The sequence below is a fragment of the Stylophora pistillata genome, chromosome 4 (genome assembly GCF_964205215.1).
Source record: "Stylophora pistillata chromosome 4, jaStyPist1.2, whole genome shotgun sequence".
Taxonomy (NCBI): domain Eukaryota; kingdom Metazoa; phylum Cnidaria; class Anthozoa; order Scleractinia; family Pocilloporidae; genus Stylophora; species Stylophora pistillata.
In genome coordinates this window covers 9,683,632-9,702,328 of record NC_142522.1, presented here as the reverse complement: position 1 = coordinate 9,702,328, position 18,697 = coordinate 9,683,632, and the positions used below count along the sequence as shown (strand labels likewise).

General features: G+C 39.9%; 2 protein-coding genes across 3 annotated transcripts in view; both read right to left on the bottom strand.

The window, feature by feature from the left end:
• Window positions 1-1,505: 1,505 nt before the first annotated feature.
• Window positions 1,506-8,989, bottom strand: LOC148732365 (uncharacterized). Of its 2 annotated transcripts, none has more exons than XM_088755791.1 (6): window positions 8,509-8,989; window positions 5,383-6,266; window positions 4,702-4,772; window positions 3,971-4,076; window positions 3,478-3,537; window positions 1,506-3,230 (listed from the first exon to the last, which is right to left on the bottom strand). In XM_088755791.1, the coding sequence occupies exons 1-5, from the start codon at window positions 8,509-8,511 to the stop codon at window positions 3,528-3,530; spliced, it is 1,074 nt and encodes a 357-aa protein (XP_088611917.1). In that variant the 5' UTR covers window positions 8,512-8,989; the 3' UTR covers window positions 1,506-3,230; window positions 3,478-3,527. The 2 variants fall into 2 exon arrangements, with proteins under 2 accessions (XP_088611917.1, XP_088611916.1); XM_088755790.1 differs by having other exon boundaries at window positions 4,702-4,770; window positions 5,369-6,266; window positions 8,509-8,985.
• A 1,251-nt stretch (window positions 8,990-10,240) lies between these two features.
• LOC111335557 (uncharacterized) overlaps window positions 10,241-18,697 on the bottom strand; it is a 15,520-nt gene continuing 7,063 nt past the window's right edge. Inside the window, exons 3-9 of the mRNA XM_088755769.1 lie at window positions 15,427-16,303; window positions 14,728-14,793; window positions 13,949-14,041; window positions 13,498-13,557; window positions 13,150-13,218; window positions 12,382-12,441; window positions 10,241-12,155 (exon numbers count right to left, since the gene is read on the bottom strand). Of these exons, the coding sequence (XP_088611895.1) occupies window positions 11,845-12,155; window positions 12,382-12,441; window positions 13,150-13,218; window positions 13,498-13,557; window positions 13,949-14,041; window positions 14,728-14,793; window positions 15,427-16,303 (1,536 nt within the window). The 3' untranslated portion in view covers window positions 10,241-11,844. The remainder of the gene's footprint in view (window positions 12,156-12,381; window positions 12,442-13,149; window positions 13,219-13,497; window positions 13,558-13,948; window positions 14,042-14,727; window positions 14,794-15,426; window positions 16,304-18,697) is intronic.

The following is an 18,697-nucleotide window of genomic DNA, read 5'->3' as shown; positions in this document are numbered from 1 at the left end:
AGAAAAAGGGCCAATGTAAGGTATTTTGAAGTAAATGATCGGTGTAGCGTCAGTGTGAGATACCGATTAACAACCCCCACAACTAGATAACTAGATGAGCTGGAAAATGATTGTTTTGAAAGATTTCGATAAGTCTTCTTGATTGTCTTCTCGAAAACCCAATCAAGTGTTGTTGATCTTGTAAGCTCTATCAACAAGAGTGCGAATGAGGCTAACAGAAGTAAATACATCACCAATCAAGTGTTGTTGATCTTGTAAGCTCTATCAACAAGAGTGCGAATGAGGCTAACAGAACTAAATACATCTGAAGTCCTTGGTAACCCCGGCACGAGTCCACCAAAACTATTGATTAGCATTGCTGCTATTAAGTCTCCCCCAGTCCCTTTTTATCGCAGCAGACTTAATTGTAAACCAATTGAAGAAGAGAGGTGTAGATTACACAGTGGCCATTAGTCAAAGCAGAGAACTAGAGGGAAACTTCATGGTAACTCAACATTTTTTCTTGTTCTGAAATATAACTTTAAGATGACTTCTAAAAGTAGATAATTACCAAATAAATAGAGCCGATCTCCTGGACGAGAGAGTGGAAAGAAGGAACTGATCAAGATAACATTAATGAAAGTGTTCTAATTTCTGATGTCAAAAAGTTGTTTGAGTGATTCTACTGACTGCTATATTATTTTTAAGAACTGGGCACTGAGGATTTCTGCATATCTATATACTTTTTTATGCATGCAGTTCTCTTGCGAAAGCAACAGACTGCCTTTGGGATTACGACTTTAAGTTTTAAACAATATTGGGCTGGACTGAAATCTTTCCATGAACTATCAAGTCAAGGGCTGATTGTCTATTTAAATAACGTCGTTAAACACGCAATCGGGCTTAAGTGTTTTTTTGAAGTCTCTTTAAGAGAACGTCTTGTAATAATTCTGCGATTTTACTTAAACTTCCCCCTTTTAAACCATCAAATTTCAATTTCATGTTTTTAAATGTTATGTTCAAATAGAGGTGTTTCAGACCTTGAAGTAAATTAACGTGAACCAACCACATTCAAATATTTATAAACTGCGATGACGTTAAATTTTTAAACCATTCGGCATCGTAACTACGCTTTCACACATTAGTCTCTCAACCTCTCTTGAGGCAGCTTTAAAATAATGAAATATTCCGTGAAGGAAAAATACCTCTTAAAATGCAAACAGACCGATGATTGCAAAGAGGTTCCCGTTTCATTATATATTATTCTGCACACTCATACTCATTACTCTAAGCGTGTTCCACTCTCTTTACTCCAGCTTCATGAGTTTTCTCAATGTCCCGTGGAATAGAGAAAAACAATAGGAAAATCAATTTTTTGCTATTGTGCATTTGAATCGAAACCCCAACAATCTCTATCCATGGTTCATAAAGAGAAACAGTGGAGGGTACTGAAATAGATAACATTTAAAACATGAATAACTTGTATTCCTATTGGCTCCCTACAGGATGAGTCAAAGTTCAAGGAGTTGGCTTCTTTACTTTATTTTTGACAACATTGATAGAAAAAAAGCGTAATCTCACAAAGGATTATCAGAAGCACCCCAGAAAACATCACTAAGCTACGCCCGTACACACACAACTAGAAAAGATCAATGACAACCATACAGAAATCATTACTACCTTAGAATTGATTACTGGAATTAAACTTTTCAATTGAGTCGTTAAATCAAAAGCAAACAACATCAAGGTAAACAGGTCTAAAGAATAGCTTCAAGCTCTTGGAAAAAATTCCTTTTACCGAGGCGCGATTGGTTTTATCTTTGCATTTGAGCGATTTTTGGGTGGTGTGAATTTACTCCATAGCACACTGAAATATCACTAAGCCGGTTTAATTCGACACTCGACTGAAAAGTAATTGGTTTGACCTCTTAATTAGCTAAGTTTAAGCAAACAAGAATACCTCAGAGCGCAGTTTAAAAAATATCCTTGTTAATATTAAATGAAGCACACAGTGCTTACTTTCTCCTCAACGTGAGATCAAGCAATGCCTAGTAAAGGCATGCAGTATTATCTTGATATAGTCCCATGGTACATCATTAAGTGATATACAGGCATACTATGAAGAAGGTATAATTTGGAGTACTCCCATGTCGACCTTCCGTATTCTATACGCTTGACCTGTTAGGGACTTGAGATATCTATTCATTTAAGCTATTCGCATATTTTCCTAGAGTATAAAAGCTCTGACTAAAACATGAACTTCGTCCTCAATTGCACCTAAGAGCATTTTCTTAAAAAAATATTAAGAGCTGTGAATTTCCTGTTATAACAAAGAGCAAGGATTAAAAGGCTTGAAAAAATCTCTAAATAAAGTAAAATTTTAACCGAGCTTTCTAATATAAATCTAAGTACAAAACTATCTCTAAACACCTGATTAAAAATATCCTGCAGTTTTATCTTACATTAACACCTCTCAAACGGCGGGAATCCCAAAATATTGTCATCATATGTTAAGTGTCTTTAGATTCTTCCGATTACACAAAACTCTAGTAAATGTGAATTTCTAGCTAGAGGGACGACATGACAACTATCAGCTGATCAAAGGTATTCCGTGTTCCCCACCATAGTAAGTCCGTGTGTTGATCATGATGTAGACTACGAGCAGAATCTCCTTTACTATCGGCAAAGTTCGTCGCTGATAAGTAAAAAAAAAAGATTAAATTGACTCCAGCGCACTGCTCGGAGCTTTAAGAAATAGGCGCCTCACTCCCACAGTTCGATGCGGCGCGCTACCATAAATTGTTTTTTCACTGATATTTTTTTTTTATTTATTTGACTCATGCCGGAGGACCTCGCCGAAAAAGGAAGGACTGTTCGTAGTCTATACATGATGCTAATGAAACACCTAAAATACTCTTGCGTATTTTTAACTCGTTTAACACGATACTATCCTGACTTGTTGTTTTTAAACCACTTTAAGATGTCATTAGCAACATCGTGTCGTTCAAGCTCCTGCAGGACGTCTACGAATTCTTTAAGTGACATACAAACGGAACCTAACTTTTCAATCAAAAGCCTTATTGCACTTCCCCCAAGCTTGTTGTTCTCTTTCGCCAAATACTGAATGTCTTCGGGGGAAACTTTAAACCGTTTAGCGACATCCTTCCAGTTCTTTTGAAGCGGCGAGGAATCGAAATCCAGTCCGTGAATAAAATCCTCAATATCATATCGTAAATCAGCGAGCCCGACGTCTGAAGAAAGAGCAATTATATAGACAGAGTTAGGAGGAAACAAAATTCATTATTATCATCATCACAATAATCCTCTAATTTGAGGACACCCCCAGTCGTCCCACCTCCTTCCCTCGGCGCTTACAAGAGTGGTTCCTGCAGGCAGGTACTCGGAGTGTGGCGATGAAGGCTTCTTTTAGAATTTTTTCGTTGCATTGGTCTTACACTCTTATGACGGAGATTGTTGAATTATCGCACAATTACATACCCTCAGGAATGTCATTCTCAAGATTACAACTTTTGTCGTGTTCTTGACCATCAAGGCAAGCTGAAAAGGAATGAATTAAATTATGATGAATTCACCAGCAAATTAGCTTTATCAGTTGCAAGGGATTATTGCATTAATGGAAACGTATGACTATGAGGGAGAGAGTGCATGTGGCGTTTAAGTACGCGGGCATTTTATTCTTGTCTTAGTCAAAAACTAAAAAAAAAAAAAACCAAAAAAAGGAATCTTTTGATCGCATTAATTAGATAGCTGCGCTCATGAATAATAACACCTAAGGGCTTTGCTCAGAAAACTAATTTTCACGTGTAATTTACAATTAAGATTTTAATTGGTCATAGAGAGACCAAACTTGTTTGTCGTCCATAGCTAAAATTATATTATTGCGAATCCGATCGAGGGAAGAGCAACAGGGTTTTGGCTCCCATTAACCTGAGTGGTGATAAAATTTCAAATAAACTTGGTAAATACGCACGTGCAAAAATTTGAACCACCCACTGAGGACTCATTTCCTTGAGAGGCCGTTCGACTCTCAACAGAGCCAGAGTTCACGTTGTCTTGGTCTGAGCTAGAGTTGGTTTCTAAAATGCAAAAATTTCTAAAACGTTTAGATGCAAGATTAATGAATGAAAATGGACTTTGAAAAGACGTCATCATGAGCCAGAGTGAGTCATACACTCAACTCTTAAGGGGTCATTTTGGCCGAGTGTAGAGGAGCCGGGGTATCGAACAGGTACTGAAAAATGTGAAAAAATAGTTACAAATTATACCTTTTTAGCACACACATTTATGTCGATACCAATGGCACCTAACCTATATTTTTTTCCTTCACCTAACAATTCATTTGAAAATCACAAGCCTTGTCCCAGTTCTGCCATTTTTACTGAGGCGCGGTTATCAGCATCTCTACCAATAATATTAATCATACTATGAAATAAAAAGTTGATCCTGTTCATAATCGCACAACCTTTTTGCAGAGAGGAAGGTTTTCAAAAAGTCTGGAAAGTCAGTGTGGTGTTACGGGTTAGTCTCAAGGAGGTTCTGAGAGGGAAAAATGTAGTGAACAAACTTTGGGGGCCGAGATACAAGTTTGCCACCTCGCTGAGTAGCTGTGACGTAATTTTAGGACTTAGACTTCCGACGTGCTTTTAAGGCACAGCTTTTTCCTCGGTAATGATAGGAAGATTGGCATTAGTATAATCCCACCCTGCGAAGAGCAGCTCTGTGAATCCTCAGTTGTTATGACGGGGTCCAACTCCATTGATTCATCGCTATCTGCAAAGATACGTTTTTCTCAATTTTGAACGATATGCATTTCTTGTGCCAGGTCAGTGGAGATGGTCAAAGAGGGTGAGCCATGAACGAAGAAGTCTCTAACCCTGTTTGTCGATCTTCTTTACTGAACTCTAGTACAGGCTAGGTAGAATCCGCTCCACCTTCCTATAGTCGACCAAGTGAATAGATTCAATTTTCTGTGCTTAAACTCTCCACTTATCCCTTTCATCCCCAAGATGTCGTTAGTAATTCTCCTTACTGTCTGCATACAATTCTTATGATGTTAGTTTGGAGAATTTGGTATTGGATCATCTAATAATACCCTAATTGATATTTTTCTTGATTCTCATTACTTGTCTGCCTGATATTGTATTGATGTTGTAAGGAGAAATTCTGTCTTGATCACTTTTGGGAGTGAAAGGGTTAACGAGGCGGTTTAATTAATGACACTACGGGCATTTTTCAAAAGATATGTCGTGGAAACCTGATGAATAAGGATCCCATTCGAGAGGACTATTTAGCCAAGACTCCTTGTCGTTGAAGCGGATATTTGGAACACTTGACTCATGCTTTTTCACCTATTGTAGTTTAATCCTACCTTCCAATCGTGGTTCTTTCCTCTGAGAAATTATGCATCTTGAGCGTAACAAATGAATGACAGTTCCTGTAGAGATGACAATCAAAATAATCATAATTATTGTTCCAAATATAGCCCATGGTGAGGAAGATTTATTTTTCCCCCTCTGCGACTTTTTCTTTTTCGCCGAAATATTTGCAGCCGGGTCGTTTTCTTCTTGTAATAGAACTTCCATATTTCCGGCAGCAATCGAAGTTGAAGCAATTCTGCTATACAGTGAAGATGGTTGTGGCATGATGCTAGTCGTGGATTCTATACTTGTAGAGGAACGGTTTTCTACTTCAAGTGGAACTCTAATAGACCCTGGAATTGCTGTCGACAAAACGCTAATCAGCGATGAACGTTGTGGCTTTATGCTGGGTGTCAGCGCTATGTATGGAACTGCAGTTGCTATAGACAAGCCACCGCCTGTCGGAGATGAAAGTTGCGGCCAGATGCGAGGAGTGGTTGTGGTTGTGACTGGTTCTTGCGTAGTTTCTCTGCAGTCAGTCATGTGGCCATCAAAGAAGTATCCTTTGGGACACTTATATCCACATTTTCGATTATGTTCCGTGGTACATTCTTGAAGGACATTTCGTAGTCCGCACTCCTGGCAAGGTTTGCAGCTTTCCACTCCATGGCTGTTGGAGTAGGTCTTGTTTTTTTCACAAGGCACACATTCTATCTTGGCATCTTCTGGTATCGATGAGCCACATTGTATGTTCAGCCCGTGACCCTCAGGACACTCTGGGCACGGTCTGCATCCCGCGAATTTACCGCTGGGACTTAACTTTACAAAGTTTTCAGCCAATGAACATGGGGATTGGCCTTCTAGCACAGATACCATCATCCATAGTAAAAAGAGACTTTGGATGGTTTTCTGAAGTGAAAAATGAAAATATTTGTAAAAAAATAGTATATTTTAGCCGGGTACGTCTTCTAGCTACTGTTCGAGAAATTCGCCCCCACTCCTTTCCCGAAGTTCCCTCTTCAGATAATCGGAGACTGGATCCGAGAAAACGTCAGAAATCGAGCTTCAGTGTTCGCAATGTTCGTGGTGGGGGAGAAGGACGTTGCGTGACGAGACCAAATAACGGTTGCGAAGGAGACTACAACCGGGAAGAGAATAAAACCACTTCTGGGACGCTTAAACATGATAAGTCAAATATCGACCACCAGAAATCCTTTGTTTCCGCATTAAACTAAAAGATTCAAATCTATGGCAAGCACCAGGAGAGAGAATTGTTAAATTTCAATTGCAATCAACCCCTTGTGAGCGGAACTGTCAAAAAAAATAACTAAAATGCAGATATTTGATGAGGAGTTCATATAGCGGAGAGTGTACTACACTTATATACGTCACTGACTGGAGAGAGGAAAAGTTACCCTGTGTCTATATATTTCACACAATAGTTTGGTTGAAACTAACAAAATACATGTTACAAATTTTAGTTCTCAAAACAGACATGTAATGAGCTGCAGAATAATCATAATTTTAGGCGAGCTAGAGACTGAAGTGATTGCGTGGTAATTTACATTCAAATGATATTTACGTTCTATGCAGTGGAGTAAGATCTAGATTTTTTTTTCCTCAGAACTAAGTATACAAGTCAACAATATTGGTGAGACCACAAAGCGAGCAGAATTATTGTCTACCATCACCGCTAAAAGTTTACTAAAGGCAAAAGTGAGACTTCGTAGATTTCACTGAGCAATGAGTGAGTTGCCCGTAATCGGATCCTTGCGTTTGCGCAGAGATCTCTGGGATTGTGACGGGGCAAACATTGCAGCCTGCAAGAAAAGAACTGTATGTTGAAAGGCAGTTTCGACGTCCAAAAAATGACTTTTGAAAGAGATCAACGGTTTTTAGGCGCAGTTTGATCATAAATGGATTAATGTATTCTAATACAAGGTAGGTGTAAGTCTGTCGGAACTTCTCTCCTTCCGTAAGCTCCATTATGAAATCCTCATCACGTAATGGTCTCGCCATATTACAAAATAAGCCACAAATCGCAGGGAAATAACTCATTTAAGTGTTGTCAGTTGTATTTATTCATATAGATCCTGTCTTCGTACTTGTCGACCTATTGAACAAACAATTTACGAAGTCTGAAAATACTTTCTTAAGGGAGAGAAGACGTTGTCAGCGCGATGGAAATGTTTTTCAACCGAGCTGTTGCTCTTTGGAACGATGGAATAAGCGATGGAATACCTGAAGAAATCCCTGGGTCAAGTGATATTTTGTTTGAGCAAAATCCAAACGTTATTGAGCGGCTACTTTTCTCCTAGAGCTCCTTGGAGGATCTGTCGGGAGAGGGACGATCAAGGGAACTCCGGCAGAATTGGAGACATGCATATATTCAGTTCCCACTCATCATCGCAGAAGAAAAGGTTCAGTTTTGAGCCGATTATCAACGCAGGTTCGTTCTCATAGATCACAACAAATAAGCAGTGTAGGTGGTTGATCACTTAAGCGTATCGCGATAATACTTAATGCTCAAGCACGCCATCAGCTCAATCTCGTGATGATGATTCGAGTTAGCTGTTTCAGTGCTCTTTTGTATTATCAAGCCAAGAAAATAGCTAGAAGTACACTTAACACGATTAAACAAAACTGGAAAGGCTTAAATGAGTTATTTCTTGGCGATTCATAACTGATATTTTTAAAGTTCGCGACCATCAACTGAAGGATGTCAATTTCACGATAAACCATGCCTATGGAGAGGAGTTTATTGGTCGATTTTACTACATATTTCGTAGCTGTTCCAAAAAAACTTACGCTTCCTTTGTATCAATGCGATCCGAATCAATTTCTGATAAAACAGCGGCTAAAAAGCGATAATCTCTCGAAAAATGTTTTTTTTAGGACGTCGAAACTGCCTTTCGCTTCACATCTCTTTCTAGCAGGCTGCAATGTTTGCTCCCTGGCGATCCCAGAAATCATTGCGCAAACACAAGGATCATATATTGGCAACTCCTTAATTTGTCAAAGAAGTAATGTGTCAACTCAGCATAATTTTAAAGCGATTGAAAATATTACGAAATCCTTATCTAATTTATACTGGCACATAATCAAAAGCCCTCAGAAAATGAAGGGTCCAAACAGTATAAAGAACACTCACCATTTTCTATATCAACGAGAAACTTCTTGAAGGCTTGCGGCGTGATATCCGGTTTCTGTAAACAAGAGATCGGTTGTGATACGTTCTGCCGGGCACGTTCGATATTTACGTATTCTGCCTAAAAAAACTTTCAAAGCTTCCGAAGGCCTCATCACAGTTAGTCATTAAACCGCAGACGCTAGTGACGATGTAACATGTCGTCGCTGACAAAATAGCATACCCATACCTGCCAGGTGATTCCTGATTCTTGTAGCGTAGTCGCCGTATGAGCAACAGATAAATCGGTTTTTAAACAACTGTCCTCTGCTTGGGATATTTTGCCACAGGGTGATTCCTGATTCTTGTTGTGTAGTCGCTGTATAGGCAAGAAGTAAATCGCTTTTTAACCACAGCTGTCTTTCGCTTAGGATATTTCACCGCTTACACATACTGGAAAATTACCTGCCTGCCTGACAGTAGCCTCCTACGCAGACGTTCTTTGGGCTCGTCAGGCAATCTTCCTCCCCCACGTGGGAATGAGGATTGCGTGATGAGCCCAAAGAACGTCTGTGTAGGAGGCTAGCTTGACAGAACTTCTTTGCTACGATGACGCATAGTTCAACGACAGGGGGCGGATACGAATGAATCAGTCATGTGATCGTCCTCAAAGATACATAAGTCGGAAAGTGTACTCCGAATAACTTGTGTATCAACCGCATCGCTCTAACATTTCAAACGGTACAGGCCGAGTACAGGAACTGTCAACGTCCAATTTCATCAATTATCGTAAAAGCTTGACCCTTGTAACCGCAACAAACGGTAACTAAGGCCACATAGAAATTTGGCACGACTCTGACGTATTTCTTTGAAGAGAACTAAAATAGACCTCTAAGTAAATACATGTGCTACTCAGACCATTTTGCGTGTGATTGACTTCGAAAAATTCAAATTGAACACTTTCACGGGATTTTATGAATCAACTTAACGGCCTGCTCCCAGTTGGCTTGTTAGCTCAATTGGTAAGAGCGCTGCACTAGTATCGCAGAGGTCAGTGGTTCGAGTCCCGTACAGGCCTGATGTTTTTCAGGTCTGATTTTCGCTATTGTATAAATAGCGCTATCTACTGCGAGGATCGTGCATCATACGTATCTAATACCGCAGTTCAAAATATATGAACTTCATATATTCATTGTATCTCATTTATCACTTTCACGGGTTTATTACGAATCAACTTAACGGCCTGCTCCTAGTTGGCTTGTTAGCTCAATTGGTAAGAGCGCTGCACTAGTATCGCAGAGGTCAGTGGTTCGAGTCCCGTACAGGCCTGACTTTTTTCAGGTCTGATTTTCGCTATTGCATAAATAGCGCTATCTACTGCGACGATCGTGCATCATACGTAGAGTCCATTACGTTTGATGTAACTTCTGGTAGCAGGTGAAGCCATGTTCATTTATCGGCATGGGCAAAAATATTTCGTTTAAAAATGAACACTTATAAGCGTTTTGTTTTACAAAAGGACCATAGAAAGTATTTCTGAGAGCAACTGGTCCTAATTTAAGTACAGAAAAGGTGTTTCCCTTTGAAAAATGCAGACCGTTTCAAAACCCACAAACTTCCCGATCTGCTTAACATAACCTCTCTTAGGGAGCGAGTCAGGACTTTGTTGTGAAGGAAAGACTTCGACATCGTCTACCTCCATAGTGGATAGTAAATGGAGTGTCTGGTATTGGATAGAAGAGGACTGCTATTTGGATTCGGCAGATTTACATGTTTATTCGAAAACTTTCGAATAACATTTAGTGATAACAGTAACCTCACATAGAAGTTTCAAAAGCGCCCCAGGAAACATCACCAATCTACGCCCCGGTACCGTGACAAAAACTAGAAAAGGTCAATAACAGCCATACGGGGCTCCTGCTTCCTAGTAACTTATTACTGGGAAGGAACTTTTCAATTGCGTGTCGTGAAATCAAAAGCAGGGTAATTACAGTGGCCAATCAAACAACTTTAATTTAAACGTTATAAGGAGCTCGTGAGAACGTAAAGTCGTTAAACGCAGGAGAACTGTTTCATGCCCTTGGAAAAATTCATTTTCTCAAGTCGCGATTGTTTTTAGTTTTCACATCTCCTTATGGGGTGGTGTGAATTTTCTCGACGGCACAGTAAATGTAACCAAGCGAAGTTTCTCCGACACTCGATTGAAAATTAATTAATCAGACTAAGCCGAGTTTCAAACTTCGGCGAGTCTCATACAGGATAACCTTAGAACATAATATAAAAAATATCCTTGTTAAAAAATAAATGAAGCACGCAGTGCTTATTTTCTTCTCAATGTGAGATAAATCACTGCCAATACTTTAGGCTGCAGTATTTTCTCAACTCATCATGGCACATCAAAAAGTGACATGAAGGAATAATACGAAGAAAGATAAATTCAGACAACCTTCCATGTACTATACGACTCCAAGGAAGGGCTAACGCTCGAAACGTCAGCTTTTGTAATCATTACGGTGGCAAATTTACCATTTCAACCTTGTTGATATATCCAAATTATTTCGTTACTTCCACCGACGCAGCCCCAAACAGTTTCTTTCGAAACTATCAGCCTTTACTATACGACTGGCCTGTCTGAATTTTAAAATATTCATATATATATATATATGATACTATCATATATTTCCTACAATAAAGAAGTTCTGACTTCAACATAAAACTTGGTCCTCAATTGCACTTACGAACGTTACCTAATTAACAAATCGACGGTGGCGTAACGTGGTCAGCACTCATATAGAAAACGTTATTTGTCATCACTGTGGACTCGATCGCTTGCGCCTCGTGAGTCCTCAACATTTCCATCACCGTGACTGTAATGTCAAACGTCTTTGTCGATAAGAGTACAGACCACGTAAAACCACTGTCGATTTGCTTTTTTGTTTTTTACCACAAATCGACGTAGAAAAAACTGTGGCGAGAAATTATGTAACCATGGGAATACTTTTACCACTAAGAGAAAAGGTTAAAAAGCTTACAAAATCTTAGAAGAATGATATCAATTTTTCACCGAACTTCGTAATATAAATTTCATTACAAAAGTCTCACTATTTTTTGTAATTCTTAATTAAAAAGATCCTCTAATCTGATCTTAAACCAACATCTATGAACCGGCGTGGATCCCTAGGGACTTTCTTAAAATGTGTTTAAACTACTTCGATTCTTCCAAATACACACAACCAGTTACATGTAATTTTCTTACCAATTATCAACTGTTACGGTTGTACAAATTGTTCGTTGTGCATAAAGTTAATGAGACACTTAACAATCTCTTGGGTATTGTCAATTCTTACCCTCCTCTGAATATCAGGTAATATCCTGTTTTTTTCTGAACCAATTTACAATTTCATTTGCAACATCGTACCGTTCCAGCTCTTGGAGGACGTCTACGAACTTTTTCAGAGTCGCACATTTTTTGCTGCACAGGATTGGAATCAAATGACGCATTGCGCTTCCCCCTGTCTTCTTGTTCTCATTGTCAAGAATCTGAATGTCTTTTGGGGAAGTTTGAAACCGGTTTGCGACATGTTTCCAGTTCTTTTGAGATGGCGTGGAATCGACATCCAGTGGCAGAATAAAATCCTCGATATCATACTGGTAGTCAGCGAGCTTGACAACTAACGAAAGAACAATCAAATTGATAAAGTTAAAAGGGAGAAAAAAATCATCATCGTTATCACTATCACGATAATGTTCATTTGATGACACCTCCGATTGAGGCTGGCTGCTTATGGTTAAGAGAAGAATGCATGATCTCTACAGGTGAGTACTGGGAGTGTGGCGACGAAGGCTTCTTAATTTGCATGTGGCATTGGTTTCTACACACTTATGACATTAACATACCTTCAGGGATGTCATTCTTAAGAATACAATCTGTGTCGTGTCTTTGATCATCAAGCCGAGCTGCAATATTGAATTAAATTATGATGAATTCACCGGCTATTTAGCTTTTCCAGTTGCAGGGGCTTACTACATGAATGGGAAGGTATGATGAGGATAAGGGAGAGGATGCTTGTGGCTAAGGCTTGAAAGTCCTAAAAAAATCAGAACTTTTGATTGCATTAAACATTTTGGAGACTTAGCAATCTGAAAAAGAGAGTTTGGTTAAAAAATAACCAAAGTTATAGTTTTTGCTACATTAAAGCCACAATATGATAATATGGTAGATTTTATCCACGAAATGGATGATGTATTACAGTCCTAAGTTCTAAGAACACCATCTACACCACACCATCAGTGTTATCACGTTCATCTGAAAGTAGACTTCACTTATATTGCTAATTGTGTAATCTTCGAAGGGAATTGAATTTTGTATTTGTAAGCGAACTCGTGGAGCTCAACATTAAATTTACAGGCATCACTGCCGCAAATAGTAACCGCTAAGATCTGCTAGAGGTCAATTTGATACGTTATTGTTTATACTTATAAAAATGATCCATTGAATGTAACGCCGACTAAATAGCTACATGGAGTTGGTAAAACGTTCAGTAGCCTGTGCTGAGAGTTTTTCCCATTAACAAGGCTACAGAAAAGGGGAGACATTGTTCTATTTTGTTTTTTTTTTCTCGAGAATTCAGGATTGATATGAAGAAGGAAAGACTGACTCTTCACCTGTTGGATTTTGTCCAGTAATTGGCTTGTTAATCATGGCTTGTCTAACAGGAGACTGCTCTTGCTCATCTGCTCGATTACCCGCGAAAAAAGAATAATGAACAATAATGCAAAAGTAGCTTATTTCTTTTCAGCCCAACTTTCAAACACTAGTTTAAAGAAAGATACAGCCATGAGAGTAACTATAAATAGGTCCTTAACGTTTGTTGGCAGGGAAGCTAAAGGAAGAGTGGTTCCCCGTCGTAGGCGGGAACTGGGAGTGTGGCGATGAAGGCTTCTCAAGTGGCTTGTAGCATTGGTCTAACACTCTAATGACGGGGATTTTTTTATTGTCAAACACATGCATACCTTTCAGGATGTAATTCTCAAGAACAAAATCTGTGTCGTCTCCTTGATCATCATGGAGAACTGTAATTAAATGAATGATGGTGAACTCACCGGCCATTTAGCTATTTCAGTTGCAGGGGGATTATTGCATAAATGGGGAGATAATGCATGTGGCGTTTAGCCACAAAAATTCCGAAAAAATTTTAAACGCTTTGATTGCATTTGATATAAGAGAGGATCAAGAGGCGATGGCGTTCGTGAAAATTAGAGTCAAAGGAAGGACTTCGTTGAGAGAAATATTTCACGGGTGTTTCACTATTATTATTTTGGTCATACAGAGACCGACCAAAAAAACTTAAGAAGGCAATTTCACAAGGAGAGAATAGAGTGGTTTTGGCTTCCATTTATCTGGGTGCTGATAAAAATTCAATAAACTTTGTAAATAAGAACATGAAAATTTTGAACCACCCACCCTCTAAGGACTCACTTCTTTGAGAAGCCATTAAACTTTCAGCAGAGTTAGAGCTCAAGTTTTCTTGATAAGAGCTAGGGTTGACTTGAGTTTCTGAAATTCAAAAAGTGGAAAAAAAAAACTAATGAAATCGTCTTCAGAGTTAGCGAGACTCATACTTCTATCTCCCCTAAGGTCATTTTTGGCTGAGCGAAGGGGTACGGGAAAAGTGGGAGCGGGGTAAGGGCGAGCGGGGAGCAGGGGAAGGGAGAGCGGGGAGCGGGCGGGGCGATGGGATGGGATATGGAACAGCTACAGTACTAAAAAGTACGAAAAAGAGATAAAGGGGGTGCATTTTTTCGCATAAAACATTTCGGTCGATACCACTGCCCAGAGGACACCTAAACTGTCCTTTTTTTTTTTCTTCAATTGCGATTCACTTCAAAATCTCGAGCCTTATCCCAGTTCTGCCTTTTTTAAGGAGGCCTGGCTATCAAGATCTCTATACCAGTAATACTAATCACACAATAAAAGTAATATTCCTGTTGACAAATGTGGAACCCTTTTGAAGAGATAAAGAGTTCTCGAAATTTGGAAAGTTGTGGTATTACAGAAAGAACACGAGAGCGGGTTCATTGATGAAAAAAATAATACTGCTCAATACAGTGAAAAATGTACACAGAATTCAAGGTTTGCCAATTATCTGAGTGGATGTAACGTAATTTGGGGTCTGGAACTCCAATCACGTCTACAGCAAAGCCCTGTTCCTTGTAAAAGAATAACCAGCTTCTTGATCTTACCTGGCGAAGAGAAGCACCTTAAACCCTCTCTAGCTCCTAAGGGGTTCAATGGTATTTCAGCAGTATCTGCAACAAGTTAAGAATCACTTTAGAAATGATCTTTATTCCTTCTGTCAGGTCAGTGGAGGCGGTCAAAAAGTAAACAGGCTATGTACGACGAAGTTCTCTTTTTGCTCATTCTATTTGCCGATCTTCTCCAGCTCCACTGACCCACTACACAGGCAAAGAATAATCTGTTCCAACTTCATAGGGTCGTCCAAGTGAAAAGAAAGATATCCAGACTTTTCTATTTGCAAAAGCTTTTCAATTCTTTGCATGTAAATTTTATGTTTCTACATCTTCTTAGTCAACATTTTTATTTTAAGCTTTAATATCTATGTAGATTTAAATTTCTAACATTGTTATGCGCAACTGAAAATTTTATATTGATAATTGCGCAATACGAGTCAATAAACTATTGTTCAATCATTCAATAAATTATTAAAACTTCAGACCCCTTTTCTTAAAACTATTGGCGACTCGAACTTTAATCATAATATCTGTCGTGTTGGGAAGGAAAATATCCCGAAAATGTCTCAAAGGGACCAGTAATGGCTTTTAATCAAGAGGGCCATCAGGCCAAGACTCCTGGTCGCTTAGAATACGTGGAACCCTCGACTATTACCATTCCTATCATCATTCATTCTAGTTTAATCCTACCTTTCTGCTTTGGCCTTCTCTTCTTGGACATTCTGCACTTAATCCAGCAAACTATTGCTGTCGGTGTAAAGATGATAATCAAAACTATTGTTGTTATTATTCCCAATACAGTCAACAGTGTCGAAGCTTTGCCTTTCCCTCCCTTTGTCTTTTTATTTTTCGCCGAGACACTCGCAGCCGTTTCGTTTCTCTCTAGTAAAGGAACTTCCATATTTCTAGGAATCGAAGTTGAAGCAATTCTACGATACAATGAAGACAGTTGTGGTATGATGCTTGGCGTGGATTCTACTCTTGTGGAAGAGCGGTTTTCTACTACCAGTGGAACTTTGATAGACCCTGGAATTTCTGCAGACAAACCGCTCATCAGCTTTGAATGCAGTGGCTTTATGTTTGGAGTCGACGACACAGCTGTACTTGTCGAGGTACTTGATGGCGAGATGCTAGGAGTAGGCTCCACTGACAAAGTTGTTGCTGTGAATGTTGCTGGTGTAGTTTCTCTGCAGTCAGTGTTGTGGCCATCAAAGAAATATCCTTTGGGACATTTACGTCCACATTTGCGATTTTGGTCTGGGGTGCATTCTTGAAGGACATTTCGTCGACCGCACTCCTGGCAAGGTTTGCAGCTTTCCACTCCATGGCTGTTGGAGTAGGTCTTGGTTTTTTCACAAGGTACACATTCTATCTTGGCATCTTCTGGTATCGATGAGCCACATTGTATGTTCAGCCCGTGACCCTCAGGACACTCTGGGCACGGTCTGCATCCCGCGAATTTACCGCTGGGACCTAACTTCACAAAGTTATGAGGTAATGAACATGGGGATTGACTTTCTACCACAAATATCATTATCCATAGTAGAAAAAGACTCTGAATGGTTCGCTGAAACGAAAAATGTAAAGGGAGGCAATGCAATTGACCAGTCCAGACAATCTATGTGCGCCCGCGCTCCTCCGCTTCGGAGGATTGAAGACTGGATCGGAGTAAACGGTAGGCTCGATTTCCGCCGCTCTCTCGAGTCCGGTCTTTTTCGTTCCTCCCCTAGAAGAGACTCATCAAAAAGGAGCGCGGGCTCCGGTTCCCGAACAGTGGCTGGTAATCGAGCCTGAATATAAACGGTGGAAATCATATTATCTCAGGCTGATCTGTGACAGGAATGAGCTATCAACCACCCAACGTACCAGAAACCCCATGTTTCAAACTAAACGATGCAATCTATAGCAAACGCCAAGAGAAAAAATTGTCAACTTCCAGTGGCATTCACCCGGCATCGGGATAAAATATGGACTGGACTATTCTTTGTACCCTTTTTGGAACCAGTTTTTGGACCATTTTTTAAATAATTTTTTAGACCAGTTTTTGGACCATTTTATCGGGGGGGGGGAGGTAGACCATTAGCAGTCTATGCAGTCTATCAGTACTCAGGGAGGGATGGTAGGCAGACTGCTGTTACTGAGGAAGGGCTGGAGGACGAGCTAGTAGTACACAGGGAGGGTGGGAGTTTGATGAATTAGTAACTACTACTAATTTATGGAGTGTTCATTGACTCATACAAATTATTTTGAGCACTTTATCGACTGACTAATTGTGGGTAAAAATTTTGGCGCTGGGCCGTTGCGTTTCTTCAGTTTTTTGTCACGCGAATGCGAAAGTGGCACCTAGACACTGGCTATAATTGTTATTGAAAATATCGCCATCTTCCACTGTTAAGTCATGCGTGTGCCTGTGAAGTCGACTTGCGCCAGTGCTAAATGATACTCACGGGTTAGCATCGATCATCTTTCAGTTGCCTCACGTTTCCCTTTTTGTATGTGACAAAAAAAAGGGAAGAAAAAGCGCGATATCTTTATAAATGGTTTCACAACATGGGGTGTGATTCAGTTGTCAATGAAGCTTTCGTGACACATATCCAAGCTCCAGACAATAAAATTTCCCAGGCAGAATCGGACTTGTACGTTTTGCCGACGGAAAATATCGGCAAGCAACAGTGGCCACCATAGTTCCACTTCGCAGGTTTCGTAAGTATTTATGCAACAAGTGATTGGCAGCGGCCGGGGCAAATTGGAAAACAAACCTAGGAGAGTCGCGAGGAATACTCTGTCGCGATTTTCGGTGTCGGTGATGAACTCCTTTGTTTGCGAAACAGACAAAGTCGATATTTGCGCTTTCCCATATTGCAAGTACAGCAGTGCTTTTGCCCAATTCGAGAAAATGATTCCTCTTCGAAATCGTTCGCTGATGCGGTAAGAGGAAAGAAGACAAACTGTGGAAATTCCGTGATCTCGTCTGATAAGATCAATGACAAAAGGAAGATGGATAAATTTAGGAATTATTTATTGTGACACAAAGGAGAACGTGAAGCAACTGATGGTGCACAAGTCGACTCAAAAGGCTCACGCATAATTCAACAGCGGAGGATCGTAAACGCGATATGTTTTCAGTAAAAATCAAAGTCCAGTGTTTACGTTTATGAAGAAACGCCGCGGCCCTGCGCAAAAATTTTAATACACAAAAAGTCAGTCGAAAAACCGATTAAAATAATTTGTACGATCGGGTAAAAGCTCCATTAACCTGTAGTGTTTACTATTACGACCAATTCCCACCCCTTACTGAGTAATAACACTCTACCTCAGACCCCTCCCTCAGTCCTGATAGGCTACATTCCACCCCTCCCTGAGTAATTACAGTTTGCTTCCCCCCCTTTAAAATGGTAAAAAAAAAAAAGAAAAAAAAAATGGCCCAAAAATGGTCCAAAAAATTGGTCCAAAAAATTGGTCCAAAAAATAGTCCAGTCCATATATATATCTTATTAACCAAGCGCTAGGGCCGTACCGGGAGAATATCGGCCCGAAGTCTTGACAGTACGGACCGAGCGAAGCGAGGTCCGTACAAAAAAGACCGAGGGCCGATTTTCTTCCAATACGGTCCCGAGCAAGCTTCGTTAAAAAGAGATTTATTACACGACTGAAGTTCAAAGGGACACAAGTGCGGTATCATTCGGGACCATTCGGGACAGTGCCCGGTCCAATACTGAGAGAATATTGACCGACAATAGAGCATTTTACGTATGATGCACGATCCTTCCCAGTTGATAGCGCTATTTATGCGACCTGAAAAAAATCAGGCCTGTACGGGATTCGAACCACTGACCTCTGCGATACTAGTGCAGCGCTCTACCAATTGAGCTAACAAGCCAGCTGGGAGCAGGCCATTAAGTTGATTCGTAATAAACCCGTGATGATAAATCAGATACAATGAATATATGAAGTCCATATA

Coding starts and splice junctions, on each gene's coding strand:
- LOC148732365 (XM_088755790.1), bottom strand. Junction 4,771..5,368: donor GAAAGAACCACGATTGGAAG/GTAGGATTAAAC, acceptor GTATCTTTGCAG/ATAGCGATGAATCAATGGAG. Junction 4,077..4,701: donor ACAGAGCTGCTCTTCGCAGG/GTGGGATTATAC, acceptor TTTGCATTTTAG/AAACCAACTCTAGCTCAGAC.